General features: G+C 42.4%; 1 protein-coding gene across 2 annotated transcripts; it reads right to left on the reverse strand.

The window, feature by feature from the left end:
* Positions 1 to 3,138: 3,138 nt before the first annotated feature.
* LOC139423261 (tubulin folding cofactor E-like b) lies at positions 3,139 to 23,954 on the reverse strand. 2 transcript variants are annotated; one of them, XM_071175071.1, is made up of 8 exons: positions 23,885 to 23,954; positions 15,376 to 15,526; positions 12,571 to 12,710; positions 11,917 to 12,098; positions 11,098 to 11,360; positions 10,409 to 10,535; positions 9,906 to 10,022; positions 3,139 to 5,677 (listed from the first exon to the last, which is right to left on the reverse strand). In XM_071175071.1, the coding sequence occupies exons 2-8, from the start codon at positions 15,512 to 15,514 to the stop codon at positions 5,320 to 5,322; spliced, it is 1,326 nt and encodes a 441-aa protein (XP_071031172.1). In that variant the 5' UTR covers positions 15,515 to 15,526; positions 23,885 to 23,954; the 3' UTR covers positions 3,139 to 5,319. The 2 variants fall into 2 exon arrangements, with proteins under 2 accessions (XP_071031172.1, XP_071031173.1); XM_071175072.1 differs by having other exon boundaries at positions 15,376 to 15,522; positions 23,885 to 23,934.
* Between the last annotated feature and the right edge of the window lie 578 nt (positions 23,955 to 24,532).

Consider the following 24,532-nt stretch of genomic DNA (forward strand, 5'->3'; position numbering starts at 1 on the left):
TCATTTACATGGGCACAGAGCATACATCATTTCCATAGATCCTGGAGAGATAAGGTATAAAAGAAATGGCAGGTAGATCCGTTCTGATAGGGTCTGGGAAGGAGAGGGGACTCAGTTGGGTCTTTGTTGCAAGAGGGACAGTGGAGGTAACTGGAGCGAGGGGGAGCAGGACGTGTCAAAGGCTGCAGGACTGAGGGCTGACCTGGGGCTCCTATTGACCAGTGTAGGGGCTCTTTGTGGTGGATTATTTTACTCCTCCCATGCGTTGTTGTGTAATTGCATAAACTCTTTACCAACCTGTGAAAAGAGAGCAACACACCAAAAGGGGACAACAAAAAAAACATGTTCCCAGTGGGCCTGCCGGGACCGAGATCCTCCTGTGCTAACGGCCGGTGTTTTGGGAAATGTCGAGGACGGGGAGAAGGAGGAGGAATTGAGATGGGGACAATAGGCCTGATTTTCTCACTTGAACTCCCACTCTCGCATGGACTCACACACACACACACACACACACACGCGCACGCACACACTTCATTAGCCAAAATGATAGTTTACTTTATTTAACTAAGCAAGTCAAATTCTTATTTACAATGACGGCCTACCAAAAGGCCTCCTGCGGGGACGGGGGCCTGGGATTAAAAATAAATAAAAAAATACAATTAAGGATAAAACACACATCACAACAAGAGAGACCTAAGACAACAACATAGCAAGGCAGCAACACGTGACAACACAACATGGATAAAGGTCTTTCACTCCCTCTCCCTCCATTTAGCTCACTGGGAATGGGGACAGTGTTGTATAAATCGGTTGTTACATAGTGAGCTCAGCTGAGGTGACGTTGCATATTTGCCCCATGTAAGGTAGCACACATCTATTCCTCAATGAAGAACAGATATTTCTAGGAACAGTCTTGCTGACAAGGAGGTTTACTTCTAAATGGTCTGATTGTAGTTTCAATTGTTAAAAGTTGAGAAAATAAAATAGCAATGATTGAAACGGACTGATCAGTTACATCAATGTCATAAAAGCATTACATCAACAGTTTCTGTGGGACCACCCAGTGACAGGTGAGGGTATTTTGTGGGAATAAAGTCTGGCGCATTGAACATCAAAAGTTCTGGAGAGCCCATCAAGCTTGACCTTCCAAAAAATGGTCCTTAGACTGGGTTACAGGTGAGCTCAGTGCGAGAGACATTCAATCCCCAGAGTGGGCCACTCCATGTCAACCCTCTAACCTCCCCCCTATGCCCAGCAGTTAGCCTTGTCTTGCCCTCCTCTCCTCTTCTTTCCTCCACAATGTAGAAACTCCTTGTGGTAACCCAAACCTCACATTCCCAAACGACTCCTACTCCTGGGCACACAATTGGCTCCGTTCAGCCCTCACTGCCCTTGCTTCTGCTCCATAATGCAATGGGGGAGATCAGGATACAGCCTCCCCGGGCCAGGTCTTGGGTACGGGACAAGGGTGCGAAGAGGTAACGCAACATCTCAACCCCCACCACCTCCCAACTTTGGCGTGACCCTGCATTAACGGGACAGCCCTGTTGTCACAGCCTGGTAACCCCAAGCCAGCCCAGTGTTCCCTCTGTAGAGGAACTTGAACTTGCGGCCCTGCTGCTCTAGTCAGAGAAGGCCCAGGCTGAGGGGACTTCAGCCCCATCTGTTGCGTAGTGACAGAGCCTCTGCTGGGACTGGAGGTTGGGATTGGGAGCCTGCGGGCTGGGTGCTTTAAGCAAACACCCAGAATTGGCGGAGTGTGACACTGATGGCATCAGCCAAATGTGTCTTGTGTGGTTCACACACTGCCTGGAAGATGGGGAGTGAGGGGAGGAGGAGCTTTCGGCACCTCCAGGCTTGGTGACACCAATTAAGCCTGATTACCTTGCAGCCAAGTTGTTGCAGTGATCTGGGCGGTTGTGAGACTGGACTGGCTTGGCTCCAGTTGGAAGACTTGTGCTCCATGGTGGTGACTTCAGTACGTACATTACCACTCAAAAGTTTGGGGTCACTTAGAAATGTCCTTGTTTTTGAAAGAAAATCTATTTTTGTGTCTATTAAAATAACAAAATTGATCAGAAATACAGCGTAGACATTGTTAATGTTGCAAATGACTATTGTAGCTGGAAACGGCTGATTTAAAAAAAAAAATGAATATCTACATAGGCCCATTATCAGCAACCATCACTCCTGTGTTCCAATGGCACGCTGTGTTTGCTAATCAAAGTTAATCATTTTAAAAGGATAATTGCTCATTAGAAAACACTTTTGCAATTATGTTAGCACAGCTGAAAACTGTTGTTCTGATTAAAGAAGCAATACAACTGTCTTTCTTTAGACTAGTTGAGTATCTGGAGCATCAGCATTTGTGGGTTCGATTACAGGCTCAAAATGGCCAGAAACAAAGACTGTTCTTCTGAAACTTGTCAGTCTATTCTTGTTCTGAGAAATGAAGGCTATTCCATGCGAGAAATTGCCAAGAAACTGATGATCTTGTACAACGCTGTGTACAACTCCCTTCACAGAAGAGCGCAAACTGGCTCTAACCAGAATAGAAAGAGGAGTGGGAGGCCCCGGTGCACAACTGAGCAAGAAGACAAGTACATTAGAGTGTCTAGTTTGAGAAACAGATGCCTCACAAGTCCTCAACTGGCAGCTTCATTAAATAGTACCCGCAAAACACCAGTCTCAATATCAACAGTGAAGAGTTGACTCCGGGATGCTGGCCTTCTAGGCAGAGTTGCAAAGAAAAAGCCATATTTCAGACTGGCCAATAAAAAGAAAAGATGGGCAAAAGAACACAGACACTGGACAGAGGAACTCTGCCTAGAAGGCCAGCATCCCGGAGCCGCCTCTTCACCGTTGATGTTGAGACGGGTGTTTTGAGGGTACTATTTAAAGAAGCTGCCAGAATCCTTTCCAGATCCTTGACATCATTCGTCTGCGCTTATGGACTGCCCTCTTCAAGCCAGTTCCGGAGACCGACATGGCCATTGCGTGGCCATAGATCTTTATTTTCATGTCATCCAACAAATGTAAATGCCTGGAGTTTGATGAACAATTACCAGTTGGAGGGACGTTCAAGTGCATTTTCCCACCTTCCCACTTGGTTATGAACAAAGCATGTATATTAAAAAGTAAACCAAAAAAAGTAACACTTTATTCGTCTTTAGTCCGATATTTACTTGGAAATAATATGAGGCTATCCTAATTATACTGTTTAACAATTTCATCCTGGTTTCTTTGGCATTCACTGATACAAAGTAACCAACTATGTAGAATTCTTTGAAGTACTGTGTGTGTGTGTGTACAGTGAGGATCAGAAAATACCCATTGTTATCCCGTAGGTAAATACCATCTGAAATGGGCTGTAAATAAAGCATTACCAACATAAAGTAAAGAAACCCTTACATTATTACCACAATAAAGCAAAATTACATTATTAAATAGATTTACCCGATAAATACAATTATTTTACAGGGTCTTAGACAGACGTGTATTACAGTGCTATGCATAAAGTCAGATTTAACAACAGTCAGCAGGTAACATATGTCCATAAATTATCTCTGTGTGTACAGTAAGTTTGATTTTAAGCAAAGATAAAAAGGGACAGCATTTTCTTGAAACTGGAGGCATTGAAGCTTTCAGAAAAAAAATCAGAATCACTTTGATAATTATCAATCTGATCATCTTCCAAAAAACATAACATAAAAACATAGGAGATACACTATGTACTATAACATACACTCTTATCGTACGTAGGTCTCTCAAGATTAAGTTACAAGTCCATGCAATCCTCCATAGTAAATGACGGCAGACTATTTTTTTTAAATCCAACCACAATCCCAGCCCACATACACTATATTGCATACTTTACCATTACCAACCATGCGAACACAACATTAACGGATCAAGAAGCACCTGTGATGTGCCTAAAATAATTCCCAAAAGGTTGAGATCCATTTACTTTTCTAAACAAAGCCTAGCGCTGGCAGACTATGGCCACGCTCATTTAGCTTTTGCACCGGTGCAAACTTTGCATAATACTTCAAGTAAAAAGATCAAAGAGGAATTCAGATTAAAAAGGGATATATAAATTGGTAGAGTGATTGGTAAATAAACCCAGTTTCATCGTCACCTTGGTTTACTGATTTCTCCCATGTATAAGAAGAGTAGCTAACCTCTGACGCCAAAGCAGAGTGAAATTGACTTTGGACTGGGCAGCAACAAAATATGATTACCATAGGGCATTTCTCACATCTTTCCACCAATTGGAGGTCTCTGAATCTGAAGACACCTATTAGACAATATGAACCAATGGGAGAGCACAAATTCTGGGGCCACATTGTTGACCCAGGGTGTACTAAAACAATGGACACTGGTTCCAGTAAGAGGTGTTGGGTGTGTGAGACGGATGTGAGGTGTGGATGATGGGGAGAGAGGAAGATGGAGAGAGAGAGCAAGAGGTGAGGAAGGCCACTGCCCGTTGGGTGAACCCATTGTAATCCAAGCACAGAGGATGTGACTGTGACACAGCAGCCGGTATGTGGTTACTCAGTGAGGCTGGCCTGGGGTTCCCCGCCTCTCCCTCCAACACCCACTCCGCCCTCGGCAGGGGAGAGAGCTGCTCCCTTCATGTGGAATCAGACAGCAGGAAGACCTACAGCAACCCGAGTGCACCTCCTTCTCCAGATCCCCCTCTCTCTCCACCTTTAATAGCAACTGCCCACCAACCCAACCCCTTCTATTTGGCCTCGTCTTGTCTCTTTCCGCCAGATCGCCTGAGTGAGTTGGAGTCAATGATGTTCCGTGTGGTCTCTATGTGTCACAAGCTCTATCATCCTCAAAGCTCAATGAAGCGTCTCTCTCAGCGCACCACCCCCTGTGATTCTGACTCAGGGGTTATCTTGGGATATCTGAAGCACATGATTTAAGAATTGGGTGAGAGAGGGAGGGTATGCTAATTGTGCTAACATTACTTAAAAACTAATATTTCTGATAAAATACTATTCTGGGCTCTATTTTAACAAACCAAATACAATGGAAAATCTCAGTGGTGTGACGTGCCACCAGCGTCTGACAATAGCGATGCTTCGCACCAATCCAAAATTGGAACACGCACACTAAGTCATATATGTGTGTGTGTGTATATATATTAATATAGATATATATATATAAAGTAAGTTGCTTTACCAAGAAACATCAAAAAAATTCAATAAAAAGACAGCGTAGACAGTTGGTGTCCAGAAGCTGGTCAGTCTATAAATAAGTCCCACACACACACACACACACACACACACACACACACACACACACTTCTTAGGAGTCCAAGGAGGTGGACGAGATTGTGCGGCTCTTAGTCTTGGGCACCACCAGGATCTCATCTCCGTCTTGGATCATGTACGAGTGGAGTGCCCGACTGCTGTACTTCATCTCCTCAGGTCCCAGCGCGGAGCCTAGCTCGCGGGCGATGTAGTACAGCCGCATGCCGTTGGCTGGCAGGTCCACCAGGGCCCTGAGCTCCTTCTTGAGCTCCCCGACTGTCTGCTCCAACCGCAAGCTTAGAGTCTCCGTCCGCTCGCCCCAGCGCACCTCCAGCGTGGCCATGCAGCGCGGACGCAAGTCCACTTCGGCCAGCGGGGCAAGCCGTCCGTACTTGGACACCAGGACATGGTACCTGTGGAGACCAGACAGAATGGACCGGAGGTTAGGATTTGTCATTTGGTAGAGAGAATGGTGGCGATTGGTCAGTTTTGGCAGGCGCTCTTATGCATACATTATGGCAGGGATTCCAAATTATTTTTGGCCCGTGACCTAATTTTTATTTCAAATACATTTGACCCCACCATGTGAAAAAAGTGATGTAATAAATGGCCAATGCTTACTTAAAAAAGAATTGGGGCTATGACACCCTAATAGAGCCTTTTGTAGGCCACCGGATCAATCCCCTGCCCACATTCGGAAAGTATTCAGACCCCTTCATTTTGTTACATTACCGCCTTATTCTAAAATGGATGAATTAAAAGAAATCCTCATCAATCTACACACAATACCCCACAATGACAAAGCAACAACAACAAAAAAGGTAAAGACAATTTTGCTAAGAAAAATTCTATAAAATAAAAATACCATATTTACAGAATTATTCAGACCCTTTGCTCGCAATTGAGCTCAGGTGCATCCTGTTTCCTTTGATCATCCTTGAGATGTTTCTACAACTTGATTGGAAACCACCTGTGGTAAATTCAATTGATTGGACAAAATTTGTAAAAGGCACACACACATCTATATAAGGTCCCACAGTTGACAGTGCATGTCAGAGCAAAAACCAAGCCACGAGGTCGAAAGGAATTGTCCATAGAGCTCCGAGACAGGATTGTGTCGAGGCACAGGTCCGAGGAAGGGTACCAAAACATTTCTGCAGCATTGAAGGTCCCCAAGAACACAATGGCCTCCATCATTCTTAAATGGAAGAAGTTTGGAACAACCAAGACTCTTCCGAGAGCAATCAAGGGAGAAGAGCTTTGGTCAGGTAGGTGACCAAGAACCTGATGGAGCACCAGAGTTCCTCTGTGGAGATGGTAGAAACTTCCAGAAGAACGACCATCTCTGCAGCACTCCACCAATCAGGCCTCTATGGAAGAGCGGCCAGATGGAAGCCACTCCTCAGTAAAAAAGGCACATGACAGCCCACTTGGAGTTTGCTAAAAAGGCACCTAAAGGACTCTCAGACCATGAGAAACAAGATTCTCCGATCTGTTGAAACCAAGATTGAACTCTTTGGCCTGAATGCCAAGCGTTACATCTGGAGGAAACCTGGCACCATCCCTACGGTGAAGCACAGTGGTGGCCATCATGCTGTGGGGATGTTTTTCAGCAGTAGGACTGGGAGTATTGCGTGTAGATTGATGTGGGGATTAATTATATATTTTTTAATAATAAGGCTGAAACATAAAATGTGTGAAAGGTCAATGGGTCTGACTACTTTCTAAATACGCTGTATGCATAACTTTATGAGCTGGATTGCCTGTCTTTGCAATTTGTTTATTTTCGTTTGCGCTCATTAGCATATTTAGCTAGCAGCCTCCATGTAAATTCGCTATTACTTATGCAAATGTTGTTAGCATTCTGGTAATAGACGTCCAATTATGTTTCTGGCTGGGTTTTTCGGCGCCCCCTTGTGTACTAAGCTGGTAATACCGTAAATCCCAGGGTGAGAGAAGGACAGTATGACGACATGAATCTGGATGCCGCCCAATCCTACTGTGTACCCATATCTATACCCACACATGCAGTCAGAGCCAGCCCTAGATTGTTGGGGGCCGTAAGCAAAATATATTCGAGTTTCAGAGTTAATTTCCTACAAATCTATACATTTTGCCATTGGGCAGAGAAAAGACTAGGCAATTTTATAACAAATTTCATGCAATTTTACTCATTTTGCGATGGGACGGAGGGAAAAATGTCAAATTTTACAGCTAATTTACTGAAATTTTACCCATTTTGCCATTAGGTGGAGAGAAATGTTTGCAGTTTTTAATATGATATCTTATGGAGAGTGACTAACAAAATCAATGGGGCCCACCGGTTGTTAATTAGACCATGATTACTACAAGTATACATAGCTAGCCGCAAGACTAACTTACAATAAAATAAAATAAAAGTCAGCTAAGGGCTAATTGAGTGACTGTCAGTGACTGACATACCAAGGGAAAAACTGCTGATGCACAACCTCACCCCGACTGTTCTCCACACACTTTTTTTTAAAGTATTTGGAAATTGATCTGTGGTCCTATAAAAAGGGAGGCTGCCAAACCACAGTTTGGTATTTTATTAGGATCCCCATTATCTGTTGCAAAAGCAGCACCTACTCTTCCTGGGGTCCACACAAAACCCATCTTATTATCCTTGGACTAACCGCTATCCAAGAAAACAGCTTTCTCTGACACTGTGGGGGTAAGTTGGGACAAATGTGTGTGACTGAATGAGTGTGTGTGTATATTTGATAAGAGTGGTATGTGCTCGTTCGGGAAACACAGCGAGCCCTCTACCGCTCTCTCAGCCGTGAGAAAGCGCTCACCCACCTTGAGGGAACGCTGAGTTAGCGATAAGGAACGATTAAATAAAATCCCAGAGGAAAGCCTATTTTCAAAGCTACTGTAACAGTTGGGCCAATCAAACCAATTTCCCCTTCTCTCGCTGAAAACCCCACCTGGTTAGGGTTTCAGTGTGGGTGTGTGTGTGTAGCCAGAGTTTCAGCCTAAAGCAGCAAGCGCCACCGCCATGGAAATTCTCCTCTAACCCCTCAGTCAATGCAGAAAGTGCCATTCTGTGAGAAACCCATTTTTCATTCACTCAAAGGTCTCATTTAATGTGGAAACTTGTATATTGTACCCTGTAAATTATATTGAGAGTGAGGTATGGTAATGCTAAATGCAATTTCTAATGGTCCTAGCTTAGTGTGGTGCCTGAAGAAAGCGGTGGCATTAATTTAATACCTGTGTTTCTATACACAGCTAAATGTATTGGGTCCAGGGGAGGCTGGTGGGAGAAGTTATAGGAGGACGGGTTCATTGTAATGGCTGGAATGGAATAAACAAAATGGAGTCAAACACAGTTTCCATATGTTTGACTCCGTTCCATTAATACCATTCCATCCATTACAATGAGCCCATCCTCCTATAACTCCTCCCACCAGCCTCCTCTGTGTGTGGCTAATACCTTACCTTGTAACTGCCCTAGATCTCTGGTGTTTCATGCTTCTCTCTCAGCTGCCTAGTCACTTCCCCGGTAATCCCCTCAATTCCTCTTCTCTGTCTCTTACTAATTACCCCACGCTGCATCTCACCCTTCTCTTCACACCATAAGCCCCTTCATCTCTCCCTTCTACCCTTCTCTGTAGGCCCTGCTTTCTTTCTCTCTCCTTATCCCAAGCCCAATCCTCTCCCTCTCCCTTCTATCCTTACCCACCCCTCTCATAGCCCCTCCTCTCTCATAGCACCTCCGCCAAAAGGGGATAGCCCGGCCGCCTAAGTCCTTCTCTGTGCTCACTGACCGCATCCAACACACTCTCACACACGTCCACATGTGTACCCACACATACACAAAGAAACAGGCTTAGACCCAAGAGCAAGTAAACACTTTCTCTCTCTCTCCTTGCTTTTAAAATGTAAAGAGAAAAAGAAAACCTAAAGAGAATGGTTTGTGGCTTTGAGACACTTCCATTGCAGTACCCTTATTAATCTGAGACACTGTGTCGGTTTGGAGTCAAGTTTTGGGCTACATCAGCTCCGGTTACACATGGAAATGAGTCAACCTCTCGATCCCCCCCTAAGAAAGAAAAAAAAGAGGGTGAACGAGCGAAGAAAAATCTACCTGCCACCTTGTGTATCGGTTTTCCGATCTGAGTATTCCAAGGCACAAAGAAGTCATTGAGTGGGCAGAGACTGGCGCCATTGTCTCGCAAATGTTACTTTCCCCCAGTCAGGGAACACGCTCTTCCCCCGCAAATCCTTCCCTTGCATTCTCCTAAGGTTAAGTGGAATGTGGCTGGCAAAAAGTGTGGGCCAATCAGTTTTCCAGCATGGGCCCAAACCTACCCCCCCCCCCCCCCCCCCCCCCCCCCAAATTCCCATCACGGGAAGTCCTGAGATGACAATAGAACACTAGGGGAAGTTAACCTAAGCAGAAAGAGGTAGGAGGTAGCTGAGAGGTAGTGAATCAAAGTGATTCCCGTCCATTGTTAAGGTACAGTAGGTGTCTCAGAGGAGGGCTCTTGCTATTATGAACCAGAGATAAGTTTTACATGAGGTTGTTCTTATCAGAAGAAAAACGTATGTATGCGCCTGTTTTACAGTTCCTCTGACAAAGATCCACTTCAACAAACTAGTGTGTGTCAACAGTACCTATGAGGCAGCGTCTCTTCAGGAAGGTCCAGGTAGTGTCTGATGAAGAACCTCTCAGCGTCTTCTCTCTCCCCTTCCGTCACCACACTACCGTTTAACACAGACACAGATGGCAACCTGCAAAAAGGACAAAGAATATGTATGAGTGTGTGTGACGTGTGTCAAATCAAACAGGTGTGTATTCAATTGTGTGTGTGTGTGTGTGTGTGCCTCTTCAAAAGGTATCTTGAATAATCCCACAGCACTTGCCCTCCCCGACCCGATTAAAAAACAAATAGATAAAATCACATCCTACCGTTTGTATTTGCACCTTTCTTGCACTAAAACAAACACTTGTATTTTCTTACTAGCAGTGACTTTGCTGATAGCCACTTTATTGAGGAAAGGTTTTACATACTATGACTGTGCAATGTGGTTGTCTTACCTAGCTACCTTAAGATTAATGCACTGTCACTTTGGATAAGAGCGTCTGCTAAATGACTAAAATGTGTGTGTGCACTCACTGTGCCACGGTGAGGCTGCGTCTCTCTTTGTTTGTGTAGGGCTGCAGTAAGGGAAGCCCCATCAGCCTCACCTCCTCCAGCTTAGGGAAGAAATTCAGCCTTTCTATGTCCTCCCATCGGTTCAGCCCTTTAACACACACACACACACACACAATATCAGAACTCATTCTCTATGGAATCCCAGGATACAGTATTGAATATGGTGTACGGAAGTAGTACAATACATATATTTTCACATCAGACGGCTCATAGAGTGCTCTTTTCTGAGGTGTGTGTACATATTTTTTTTTTTTAAAGACTTGAAATGCCAAATGTACATTTAAAATACATTGGAATGTAAAAGAACTTGAGCCCTTCTAACTCGACCTACTGATTTTTAAAGGGTTCCCTGTCCGGCAGAGGGGAAAGAGAGAGGTACAGAAGCAGAGGAGTAGTAAGAACCGGAGAAAAGGGAAAAAATAGTGAATGGAAAGAGTATAATTGGGTAGAGGAAAGAGGGATATTTGTCTGTCTGTATGCTCATGCTGTGTGTGTGTGTGTGTGTGTGTGTGTGTGTGTGTGCGAATCATCATGCTGTGTACGAGTATGTTTGCGTAGGTGTATCTTAATGCTACGCATGTGTGCATGTGATCATGCTGTATGAGCATGCTTGTGAATGTGTGTGCATGCGTGACCCTCCCTTCGGATACCTGAGTTGTTGAGGTTGATGCTGCGCAGGTTAGGAAACAGGCGCTGCAGTGTGTCCTGAGGTGTGTCCTCCTCCACAGAGCCCAGTTTGTTGTTGGACAACACCAGGTTTTGCAGGCCTGGGTACATGGGCCCAAACTTACGCACCTCGTCCCACTCCTGTAGCTGGTTGTCTGTGATCTGAAGCAGGCGCAGGGAGGGGCAGGGAACCGGGGATTCGGCCACTTGGTCGTACTCATTCAGACAAAGGAAGAGCTCCTCTAACCTACAGGGGGCGATGGGTATAAGCATCAAAAAGAGGTAGCTATGTGTAAATGGAATCGAAATACAAAGTATGAGATATGAGTAGGGTGAAGTTGCCCCTAGATGCTGATCTTTGGTAGATTTCACATTTTCCACAATAATGGTTAAGGTTAGGATTGGGGGAAGGGAAGCTGATCCCCAGAGTTACGAGATACATGGGACTACAGTATCCAGGACATACCTGAACATGATACATGGAAATATAATACATGCCTTAAACCCAAACTGGACTACGCACCACTTGTTTTGGTATACAGCTATGGGACAGGGCTTGGGAAATGTAACCCCTCAAATTCATAGACATGTATATGGCGTTGAAATACATGTTAAATATGGATACAAGTAAATATAATACATGCCTGGACAAGCTTGAACTTGAGAAGGTCAAAGGTATAATGGCAAAAACACACAAAACACATAGACAAATACAAATAGCTAAATACTGAAATACAAAACACACACATTCATGTATTCACGTGTGCCATGTGATTCGCAGTCCAGTGTCTGTCATGACTTACTCAGGGGTCTGGCGTGTGAGTGTGTGTACCGTGTCCCAAGTGACACGCGTGTTGATGAGAACCAGGCGGCGGACCCGGAAGAACACCTCAGCCAGGCCCGGCTCCAGCTCAATCCCACTCAGAGGGTTCATACTCAGGTTAAGGAAGTCCAGGTTGGGGATGTTAGACACAATCGTGCAGATCTCGCAACCCAAAAAAAACAGATTGGAGCTATCACACTTACTGACTGACTGTACTGGCAACCCAATTGTAGATAGTATACACGATGCTGCATATCTGGCAACCCAAAGACAGATTGGCGCAATTGGAACTGACTGACAGATGAAGGTCTTGTTCGTTGAATTTGTTTGTTGAATGATGTTTTTGGGCAATTGTTTTGTGTGACGTGGTAGGTAGCCGCTCGTGGATACAATCCGTTTCTTTTACCATTGTTACATGCTTATTTAATGCTAGCCAGGATATACTGGACATTACAAAATAACCAATGGACTTTAAAAAAAAACTTTGTGGATAAAACAACACTCTAGATGTGTAGAAAATAAGGCAAAACTCTCTGTAGTGCCAGCCTTCCTGCTAATAGCTAGCTGCTGATAAAGGAATGGTGCATAACATGACAGCAGGGCTGAGGAGGATGAGGAGAACTACAGTACCCACCTCCCCCCAGTCTTGTAGCTGGTTGTGGGACAGGTCCAGCTCCACCACATGGGCACAAAAGGTGGCCACCTCAGCTTCGTCCCCAGCTTTACTGATGCCACAGCCGTCCAGGACCAGCACACTCGGCAGATTCAGACGATCTGGAGAGAGACAACAATCTTTCTAGTGAATAATTGTTCTTTATCGAATGACATGTACAATACATGATGGACAAAAGCCTGGTATCACTTCTTGTTATTACTCATTTACATCACTACATAGGCAGTGTCCTTGGGGATAAGCTAACGAATGAGAGAATGACTCGTGTGTGAATACCATATATAAGGGATACAAGTAGGCCTACATGCAGTATTCCTGGGTAACTAGAAGATGAAAACCTGTGTGATTACCTTATATAATGCATTTGAGTAGGCCTACATATAATTCTTACCTCTTAACTATGTTTTTCTGATAAAAAAGGTAAGTAGGTTGTAGTGTGGCCTTTGACTCTTCTGCTTTGAGGAATAACAACTTTTTCAGACATGTTCATCAGACTATAAATGATCTTCCATTCAATAAAACAGTTTAGCAGGGAGCGAGACAAATGCAAGAGAGAAAAGATGCATAAGCCACCTAACCACAAAGTTATTACTCAATCACTGACTTCAAATGGTCGTTGAAACTGGGAAACATCCCAGTTATGAAGTCATAAATTTGACATGATTGTGTCGGAATAATGACTCATCCAATGATATTAAATCTAAGTAGATGAGCTAGCTAACGTTGCTAATGATAAAGTTAATTAGCTTGCTTAACATTGACAACAGAGTCAAACTAGCTACATTATCCATATTGACAATGTCAAAAATGTATTTGCTTCATCACCTTTTGATTGAAAAGCCAGTGACAATACGTCACAACTCAGGTAAAATTATCTCCAACATTCCCACTCGGAAATCCAACTTGGGAGGGCGGTCAAGTAGTTGTTGCCCAATTGGAACCTCGTATTTCCCACTTCTGAGCATTGAAGTCGACCGATTATGATTTTTCAATGCCGATACCGATTATTGGAGGTCCAAAAAAAGCCGATACCGATTAATCGGACGATTTCTAAAATGTATTTGTAATAATGACAATTACAACAATACTGAATGAACACTTATTTTAACTTAATATAATACATCAATAAAATCTATTTAGCCTCAAATAAATAATGAAAAATGTTCAATTTGGTTTAAATAATGCAAAAACAAAGTGTTGGAGAAGAAAGTAAAAGTGCAATATGTGCCATGTAAGAAAGCTAACGTTTAAGTTCCTTGCTCAGAACATGAGAACATATGAAAGCTGGTGGTTCCTTTTAACATGAGTCTTCAATATTCCCAGGTAAGAAGTTTTAGGTTGTAGTTATTATAGGAATTATAGGACTCTCTCTTTCTATACCATTTGTATTTCATTAACCTTTGGCTATTGGATGTTCTTATAGGCACTTTAGTATTGCCAGTGTAACAGTATAGCTTCCGTCCCTCTCCTCGCTCCTACCTGGGCTCGAACCAGGAACACAACAACAACAGCCACCCTCGAAGCAGCGTTTCCCATGCAGAGCAAGGGGAATAACCACTCCAAGTCTCAGAGCGAGTGACGTCTGAAACGCTATTAGCGCGCACCCCCCTAACTAGCTAGCCATTTCACATCGGTTACACAAGCCTAATCTCGGGAGTTGATATGCTTGAAGTCATAAACAGCGCAATGCTTGACGCACAACGAAGAGCTGCTGGCAAAACGCACGAAAGTGATGTTTGAATGAATGCTTATGAATGCTTACGAGCCTGCTGGTGCCTACCACCGCTCAGTCAGACTGCTCTATCAAATCATAGACTTAGTTATAACATAATAACACACAGAAATACGAGCCTATGTCATTAATATGGTAAAATCCGGAAACTATCATCCCAAAAACAAGACGTTTATTCTTTCAGTGAAATACGGAACCGTTCCGTATTTTATCTAACGGGTGGCATCCATTAGTCTAAATATTCCTGTTACATTGCACAACCTTCAATGTTATGTCATAATTACGTAAAATTCTGGCAAATTAGGCGGCCCAAACTGTTGCATATACACTGACTCTGCGTGCAATGAACGCAAGAGAAGTGACACAATTTCACCTGGTTAATATTGCCTGCTAACCTGGATTTCTTTTAGCTAAATATGCAGGTTTAAAAATATATACTTCTGTGTATTGATTTTAAGAAAGGCATTGATGTTCATGGTTAGGTACACATTGGAGCAACGATACGCATCGCATCGATTATATGCAACGCAGGACACGCTAGATAATCTAGTAATATCATCAACCATGTGTAGTTAACTAGTGATTATGATTGATTGATTGTTTTTTACAAGATAAGTTTAATGCTAGCTAGCAACTTACCTTGGCTTACTTCATTCGCGTAACAGGCAGTCTCCTCGTGGAGTGCAATGAGAGGCAGGTGGTTAGAGTTTTGGACTAGTTAACTGTAAGGTTGCAAGATTGAATCCACCGAGCTGACAAGGTGAAAATCTGTCGTTCTGCCCCTGAACGAGGCAGTTAACCCACCGTTCCTAGGCAGTCATTGAAAATAAGAATGTGTTCTTAACTGACTTGCCTAGTTAAATAAAGATTAAATAAAGGTGTAAAAAAAAAAAATCTGCCAAATCGGTGTCCTAAAATACCGATTTCCGATTGTTATGAAAACTTGAAATCGGCCCTAATTAATCGGCCATTCCGATTAATCGGTCGACCTCTAATTTGAAAGCATCATAAGATATAGCTCCTTGACCGCTCACCTTTAATGGGCGACCCCTGTGGACTGGAAAGCACTACGACACCCATGCCGTTCCCACGGCAGTATGGGAAATTCTCTGGGTTGTACTTCTCACTGACCACTTGGACGAAGGTGCGCAGCGCCTCTTCAGAGGACTCCATGGCCCCAGCTGTCTGATGAGAGAGTGAGAGAAATGAGTGGAAGACATACTTCAAATCAAATATTATTTGTCACATGCTCCGAATACAACAGGTGTATAAAAAGGGGGGGGGGGGGGGGGAAATGATCAGATGAAGCACATGCTAAGCTACAGGACTGTTTTGCTAGCACAGACTGGAATATATTCTGGGATTTTTTGTATTTTTTTTTAACCTTTATTTAACCAGGCAAGTCAGTTAAGAACAAATTCTTATTTTCAATGACGGCCTAGGAACAGTGGGTTAACTGCCTGTTCAGGGGCAGAACGACAGATTTGTACCTTGTCAGCTCGGGGGTTTGAACTTGCAACATTCCGGTTACTAGTCCAACGCTCTAACCACTAGGCTACCCTGCCGTCCCCATTCTTCCGATGGCATTGAGTTGTACACCACATCAGTCACTGGCTTCATCAATAAGTGCATCGATGACGTCGTCCCTACAGTGACTGTACGTACATACCCTAACTAGAAGCCATGGATTACAGGCAACATCCGCACTGAGCGGTTCTCCAGGAGCGGTACTCTAACCCGGAAGGTTTTAAGAAATCCCGCTATGTCCTCCGACCAACCATCAAATAGGCAAAGCGTCAATACAGGACTAAGATGGAATCCTACTATACCGGCTCTGACACTCGTTGGATATGGCAGGGCTTGAAAACTATTACAAACTACAAAGGGAAGCAAGGCCGCAAGCTGCCCAGTGACACGAGCCTACCAGACGAGCTAAATTGCTTCTAGGCAACAACAATGAAACATGCATGAGAGCGTCAGCAGTTCCGAACAACTATGTGATCACGCTCTCCATAGCCGCTGTGAGTAAGACCTTTAAACAGGTCAACATTCACAAGGCCGCTGGGCCAGACGGATTACCAGCATGTGTACTCTAAGCATGCGCTGACCAACTGGCAAGTGTCTTGACTGACATTTTCAACCTGTCCCTGACTGAGTCTGTAATACCAGACCACCATAGTCCCTGTGCCTAAGGTAACCTGCCGAAATGACTATCGACCCATATCACTCATGTCTGTAGCCATGAAGTGCTTTGAAAGGCTGGTCATGGCTCACATCAGCACCATTATCCCAGAAACCACTACAGATGGTAGTGCGTACAGCCCAGTACATCACTGGAGCCAAGCTTTCTGCCATCCAGGACCTTTATACCAGGCAGTGTCAGAGGAAGGCCTCCAGCCACCCTAGTCATAGACTGTTCTCTCTACTATCGCACGTCAAGCGATTTCGGAGCACCAAGTTTAGGTCCAAAAGATCTCAATTAAGTAAACATTTATTAGAATGACCTATTTCAATGATGTAACAAAGATTCACTCTACTCTAATGTTCTTCAGCATATCCTGTTCGACTCTCGTTTGATTTCACTTAACCTGCATAAAGTCTTCACAACAGTCTATTTGGTGTGGCAAAAGAAAAGCCCATGCACTCTCTCCAACTCCAACTGTCATGGAGTGCTACTGGGTGCGTAGGCTTTAGTGACAGCCCAGCACTATTTCAATTTCAAATAAACAACGAATCATGGTCTTCAGTCTGACTCTGAACCACAATTAGTTGAATCAGGGCCTGGTGTGTTTCTTCTGGGCTGGAACAAAAGTGTACATACTCAGTGGCTCTCCAGGTCTGGAGATAGAGAGCTCTCACCCCTGCTGTAAGGACACAGAGGTCTGATTCTTACGGTGCTTCCTAAATTATCAGACTGATCGGTTTCACTATCTGGTTGGGTTAAGTTCTATCTGTCTGCAAACTGATTCTCTAGCATGGACCCATCTGAACTGACAATACCCTTTTCACACTACACTGTATCATGTTGACCAGGGCTGGGCAATATATCAAGTTTTATCGTTATATTCACGTTTAAATTTTAGCGCGGTATGGAAAGTGCCTGTATCGCAAGAATCGATGTTCTGTTATAATGTTGTAATGTTTTACAAATGCAGCATCTCACTGTCTCTTCTCTGTCAGCCCAATGTCAAATCATGTCCAAATTTCATGACAACACGTGCACAGAGGTTATCCACCAAACACAACCCTAGACAGCCTTTCACAAATTGTAACCACGACGGAGAAGTGCAGCGGCGGTAAGAGTTCCACCAAAATGGAAAGTGAGGAAGCCATCTCAGCCTCTCGTGAGGATGAAATCATCCCCAAAAATGGCAGCAATCTTTTTCAGTAATATGGAAGTGGTTCGGGTTTAAGAGGTCTGATGTTCAGCAAACGAATGTCCTGTGCAAAATGTGTCGAAAGACAATTGCTAGGAAAAGCAGCAGCACAACCAACCTGTTCCATCACTTGCAACTGAAACACGCGGTGGAATGAGAGGAACATGTGAGACGATGCAATGCCGATTCCAGTCGCCCGATTCCCAAAACGTTGGCTAAAAGACAAACTACCATAGCCGCATCCATTTCAAACGTAATCCCGAATGACAAGAAAGGTTTGAGGTGGAAAGAGATAACAGATGCAGTGACCTATTACATAACGAAAGATATGGTCCCAATCTTTACAGTAGAAAAGCCAGGCTTTAAAAAGCTGTGAGGTACAGTTGACCACAAATATCAGTTGCCAAGCCACAAGTACTTCACGGAAGTAGCCCTGCCTCGATTATACACTGCTACCTGCGAAAGAGTCGCAGAGAAGCTGGCTAGTGTTTCTTATTTTTCCACCACAGCAGATCTATGGTCGAGCAGAACGTCAGAGCCATACCCAAGTTTGACAGTCCACTACGTAAATGAAGACTGGAAATTACAAAATGTCTGCCTCCAGACATCTTACTTCCCCAATGATCATACGGGTGAAGTAATAGCCCAGGGTCGCAAAGACTCTCTGGCATCGTGGAAAATGAGCGAAGACCAACAGGTGTGCATGACAACTGACAGAGGGAGCAACATGATAAAAGCATTGCGCTTGAAGAACTTGACCTGCCTGCAGTGCTTTGGGCACAGGCTTCACCTCGCCATCGGATAATTAAAGTGCATTCAAAAAAGCAATATTCAGGCCAGCTGTAGGCTAATGTGTTAGTAGTTGTGTCATTCTGCCAATCCAATAGCAAATAACCACAGGCTGTTTTAATTATAAAAAATGAACTAAATAAATACATTTTCAATCAAAATGATTATATAAATTAAAATCCATGTGTACTTGTGTGTATACTGGGTGTGTTATCGTGTATGTGTATTAGAGGTCGACCGATTAATCGGAATGGCCGATTAATTAGGGCCGATTTCAAGTTTTCATAACAATCGGAAATCTGTATTTTTGGACACCGATTTGGCCAATTATATATATATTTTTTTGCACCTTTATTTAATTAGGGAAGTCAGTTAAGAACACATTCTTATTTTCAATGATGACCTAGGAACATTGGGTTAACTGCCTTGTTCAGGGGTAGAATGACAGACTTTTACCTTGTCAGCTCGGGGATTCAATCTTGCAACCTTACAGTTAACTAGTCCAACGCTCTAACCACCTGATTACATTGCACTCCATGAGGAGACTGCCTGTTACGCGAATGCAGTAAGAAGCCAAGGTAAGTTGCTAGCTAGCATTAAACGTATCTTATAAAAAACAATGAATCAATCATAATCACTGGTTAACTACACATGGTTGATGATATTACTAGTTTATCTGGCGTGTCCTGCATTGCATATAATCGATGCGGTGCGTATTTCGCGAAAAAGGACTGTAGTTGCTCCAATGTGTAGCTAACCATAAACATCAATGTCTTTCTTAAAAATCAATACACAAGTATATATTTTTAAACCTGCATATTTAGTTAATATTGCCTGCTAACATGACTCGTTGCAAACTGTGAAGACTATTTCTTCCTAACAAAGACAGCCAACTTCGCCAAACGGGGGATGATTTAACAAAAGCGCATTTGCGAAAAAAGTACAATCGTTGCACGACTGTACCTAACCATGAACATCAATGCCTTTCTTAAAATCAATACACAGAAGTATATATTTTTAAACCTGCATATTTAGCTAAAAGAAATCCAGGTTAGCAGGCAATATTAACCAGGTGAAATTGTGGCACTTCTCTTGCGTTCATTGATATGCAACAGTTTGGGTCACCTAATTTGCCAGAATTTTACGTAATTATGACATAACATTGAAGGTTGTGCAATGTAACAGGAATATTTAGACTTATGGATGCCACCCGTTAGATAAAATACGGAACTTCACTGAAAGAATAAACGTCTTGTTTTCGAAATTTTTGTTTCTGGATTTGACCATATGAATGACCTAAGGCTGGTATTTCTGTGTGTTTATTACATTATAATTAAGTCTATGATTTGATATTTCATAGAGCAGTCTGACTGAGCGGTTGTAGGCAGCAGCAGGCTCAGAAGCATTCATTCAAACGGCACATTCCTGCGTTTGCCAGCAGCTCTTCGCAATGCTTGAAGCAAAGCGCTGTTTATGACTTCAAGCCAATCAACTCCCAAGATTAGGCTGGTAATACTAAAGTTCCTATTAGAACCAATAGTCAAAGGTATATGAAATACAAATGGTATAGAGAGAAAAAGTCCTATAATAACTACAACCTAAAACTTCTTAACTGGGAATTTTGAAGACTCATGTTAAAAGGAACCACCAGCTTTCATATATTCTCATGTTCTGAGCAAGGAACTTAAACATGAGCTTTTTTACATGGCACATATTGCACTTATACTTTCCAACACTGTGTTTTTGCATTATTTAAACCAAATTGAACATGTTTCATTTTTTATTCGAGGCTAAATAGATTTTCATTTGAGTATTATATTAAGTTAAAATAAGTGTTCATTCAGAATTGTATGTAATAATGACAATTATAACAATACTGAATGAACACTTATTTTAACTTAATAGAATACATAAATTAAAATCAATTTAGTCTCAAATAAAAAATGAAACATGTTCAATTTGGTTTAAATAATGCAAAAACACAGTGTTGGAGAAGCAAGTCGGCCGATATACATTTTCTTATTAAAACGGACGATTTTGGTCCTCCAATAATCGGTACCGACATTGAAAAATCATAATCTGTCGACCTCTAATACATAGGCACACAGGCTTTACTCAGTCAGTGGCAGGTCATTAGTAAAGCTTTTTAAAAGTTAAGGGCCCTAGAAAGCTGCCCTGGAGAATGCCTGTCCACCTGGATTATGTTGGAGAGGCTTCCAGTAAAGAACACCCTCTGTGTTATGTTAGACAAGTAACTGTCTATCTACAATTCTAGCAGGTTATGTAAAGCTGCACTGAAGTCTAACAAAACAGCTCCCACAATATTTTTATTATCAATTTCTGTCAGCCAATCATCAGTCATTTGTGTAAGTGCCGTACATTTTGAATGCCCGTCCCTATAAGCGTGGTGAAAATCTGTTAAAAAGGTTAACTGTGAAATTGAATTGTATCTAAGGGTTGGTAACAGGCGGATTGGCTGGCTATTTGAGTCAGTAAAGGGTGCTTTGCTATTCTTGGGTAGCGGAATTACTTTTGCTTCCCAGGCCTGAGGGCCTGTAATCCTCAGTAATTTTCAATCTTGTAGGCCTAGATTGAAGAGATGGCAAATAGTAGTGCCAATAGTGTATGCTGTCATCCTCAGTAATTTTCCATCCAAGTTATCAGAGCAAGGTGGCTTGTAATTGTTGATACAAACAAACCATCTGTACTGACAAATCATGGGTTTCACCACACAGGCAACAAAACAACACAGTGCTCAGTATCCTTCGCTCCCGCAATAAGGAAAGGGAAGTAGCTAGATAGTGTAGCCAATATCAGGCCAGGGTGAAGGCTAAAGCACATTTATTGTAGTGATTTTTACTAATAATGAAGAGCAACCAGATGCAGCACTTGACACATTTGTGAAATTGCTTATTCCAGTTACTAATAAGCATGCAACCATTAAGAAAATGACAGTTGTCAAAAACAGTTGTCCCAGACACAACCATGAGATGGAGCATGAAAATGTACAACTACGTTACACTTTCGTAAAAAACAATTACTCATAAAACAGAATGAACCTGAACACTCACAATTCCCAACTTCGGCAGACAAATTTCTAATTCTTGATTACGTTTCTATAACCCTTACCGAACCTGAACCATTTTACATTTTAACTTAAATGGGGAAGGGATGTGCAAAGGATCCCGGATAGCACGGACCGGGCGCGCAGGGAGCAGCACGAGCAGCGACGACATCATTACGTCATCCAAAAACATGGCAGACATTGGATTAATATAAAATGTTAATATCGTCGGCTGTGAGTGATGACATTTTTTGGGGATCTCTGCTACAATTATTTTAATTATTCAATTCATGTTTTGTGTACAAAGGTGATGACTTAAGAGTCTTAGAGAAGTCCGATTTCAAAATTTCTGTGGCCATCAATGGAAATTGTCTTTCTGGTTCGGGCGTCAGTTAAACTGCAGTACTGAAGCATAACTGTATGTCGAAAACGTGATTCTGTCGAAAACGTGATTCTATACCGGAACCGTGGGCCACACAAGCAAAGGCTATGTTCGAGAGCATCAAAATCGCAATGTATCATGGGTAAATTGTCACCGACTAACCTACAAATAATAATGATATTTATGATGAAAGGTGATTTGTAAATAATAATAATTATTATTATTATTTTAATTTGTAAAGCACTTTCATACACCCAAGGCGCTGAAGAAAATAAAACATTTTATAAAAATTATGAAAACTATCCAAAACACAGAACATCTTAAGCAGACAACAATCAAAGCTGTCGTCAGATCTGATAAACAGGAGAACAGAATTGACATAGGCCCTTGAAAGCTTTACTCAACAGCTCAGTCTTTAGCTGTGCCTTAATAAGGATTAAACAAGACCAGAGACTCTGCAGCCTGACCAGGGTTGCCATGTTCGCACTTTTCTTGAAAAATGTGGCTACTTTCAGAACGATGTGCAGGTGAAAATGTATTGGTCGCAGGTGGCAGGTTTTTGGACTACTTCTAAATTGCACCGAAGCCACCATGGCATTTCGCTTAGATATATATTTCATTGTGACCTGCTGCTGACTATCAGGCAGTGAGTCGGCTGTTACTGAGTTAATGAGTGAGTGAATGTTGGGGAGGATTGAGGGGTGTGTTGCATAGAGAACACTGTAGGTAGACTATTTAGATTGGTCATTATGCAGACACCCTCTTTCCATAAAACATATTAACGCGCTAGAACTGCTAGAACTAATACAAAGGGGACAAAGCATTTGAAAAGGACTTAAGGCGCTCTAGAGCTCTTTAGATGAATTTGCTCAGAGGTGGTTTAAAGTAAATGTGAAGAATGATAGGCTATATTTGATGAGAAATGATCTGGCAAGTTTAATGAGGGCAAATTATATTTTCTCCTGTGGCATATTCTTAAACTAGCAATAATTATTATTTTAATGGTAAAACGAATTTAGCTTCTTAGCCTACCTCGTTAAAAATGAATAAATCAATAAACCCTGAATTCTCACAATAACTTTATGGAAAAGGGGTTTCATGGGTAAATGTGGCAACTCTCTTGCTGGAACAAAATAAAAGGTGCTAGTTTTCAGGCCTTGTGGGCAGTTCAGGGGTCATTGGGCTTTACACTTTAGCTTGACATGGCAACCCTGGCCCTGACAGTGACTGAAAGTGTGTTCCACAGCCAAGGAGCCGCACAACCTAAATCCCTGTCACCCATAGTTTTTAGACTGCTGTTGGGCTGCTGAAGGTAGATGGAGTGGCAAAGGGTAAGTGTGGGGTGCCCATGGGGTAGGAGGAGTTCAGACATTTACTTGGTTCCAGAGTTGTGGATAGCTTGGTAACTGTGAACCAGGATTTTAAAGTCAATGTTTAAGTATAATTGATAATAATAGATCAGTCATTTGGCAATCGCTTTGATCCGAACACGGCCATAAACTAGATAAATGGAAAGGGCTCATCATCAAGACTGACTGAACAGAATCTATTCGTATCCACTCGACTCTCGCTGTGCAACAAACGTCATACATTTGTAAATGTATTATAGCCTCTTCAGGGTAGAAGGCAATCTACGACATAACAAGTATTATATGGATGGGCAATGCGACGTCATTGTTACATTGTTATAAACAATGGCATAATGTACCCGTTTTTGTATTCTGAACTGGTTGGTTGTTTTTTGATACTGTGCGACCACCAATTAGTTTAAATAGAGAATCTGGTTCCCAAAACAGTAGCTACTTGGACGGGTAAAGAAATGCTCATGTACTTAAGGCATATATTGCACCTCAATCAATGGTGCATAACAATAATAATCAGACAACTGGACCACATCTCTTTCGAAAAGGCATTGAGAAAACATTCCTTACCTTTCTCTGTCGTTTCCTTCGAATGGTTGTTATTGTTATTCAGACCGCTGTGAAGCGGGCTAGAATAAACAAGTACTTCCGGGTCACGGATTTTTTTCTATTCCTTCAGAATAAAAGTCACGTCCGGTATACTTTGTAAATGAATAATTAGGGCGAATATTTGCTAAATTATCTATATATTTTATGCTAGTTATCATAGAATGATTTAAAGAATTTCTATAAGATGTACTTTTGTGTACTCATGTCATTTTTCCTCCAGAGACACAGCAATTCATTTTTGTCATCCCTAGTGAACATCCGTCTTTGTTCCGTATCTCTGAGGCCATATGAGCCACTGTCCTGTTGTCCCTTTGAGAGGACACTCTGGCGTTTTCAATAATATCACGTGTTGGGGTGTGACCTTGACATAAGAGCTTATCAAGAAATGTCCTCTGTTGTAGACACCCTGATATCCCAACTATGTTTTTCACCTACTTTTCACCTATTGACCTTAATGGCAATTACAATAAAATATAAAATATATATTTATATTTTATATTTATGTATATTTAGTGAGTGGTTCCCAAACTGTGGGGCGCCCGAGGTGTAGGCTTTTTTTTTTTAAGAAACTCAGTCCAGCTTTACACTTAGTCTGGAAAGTTGTAATAG

Source organism: Oncorhynchus clarkii, chromosome 12, assembly GCF_045791955.1.
Source record: "Oncorhynchus clarkii lewisi isolate Uvic-CL-2024 chromosome 12, UVic_Ocla_1.0, whole genome shotgun sequence".
NCBI classification, from domain to species: Eukaryota; Metazoa; Chordata; class Actinopteri; order Salmoniformes; family Salmonidae; genus Oncorhynchus; species Oncorhynchus clarkii.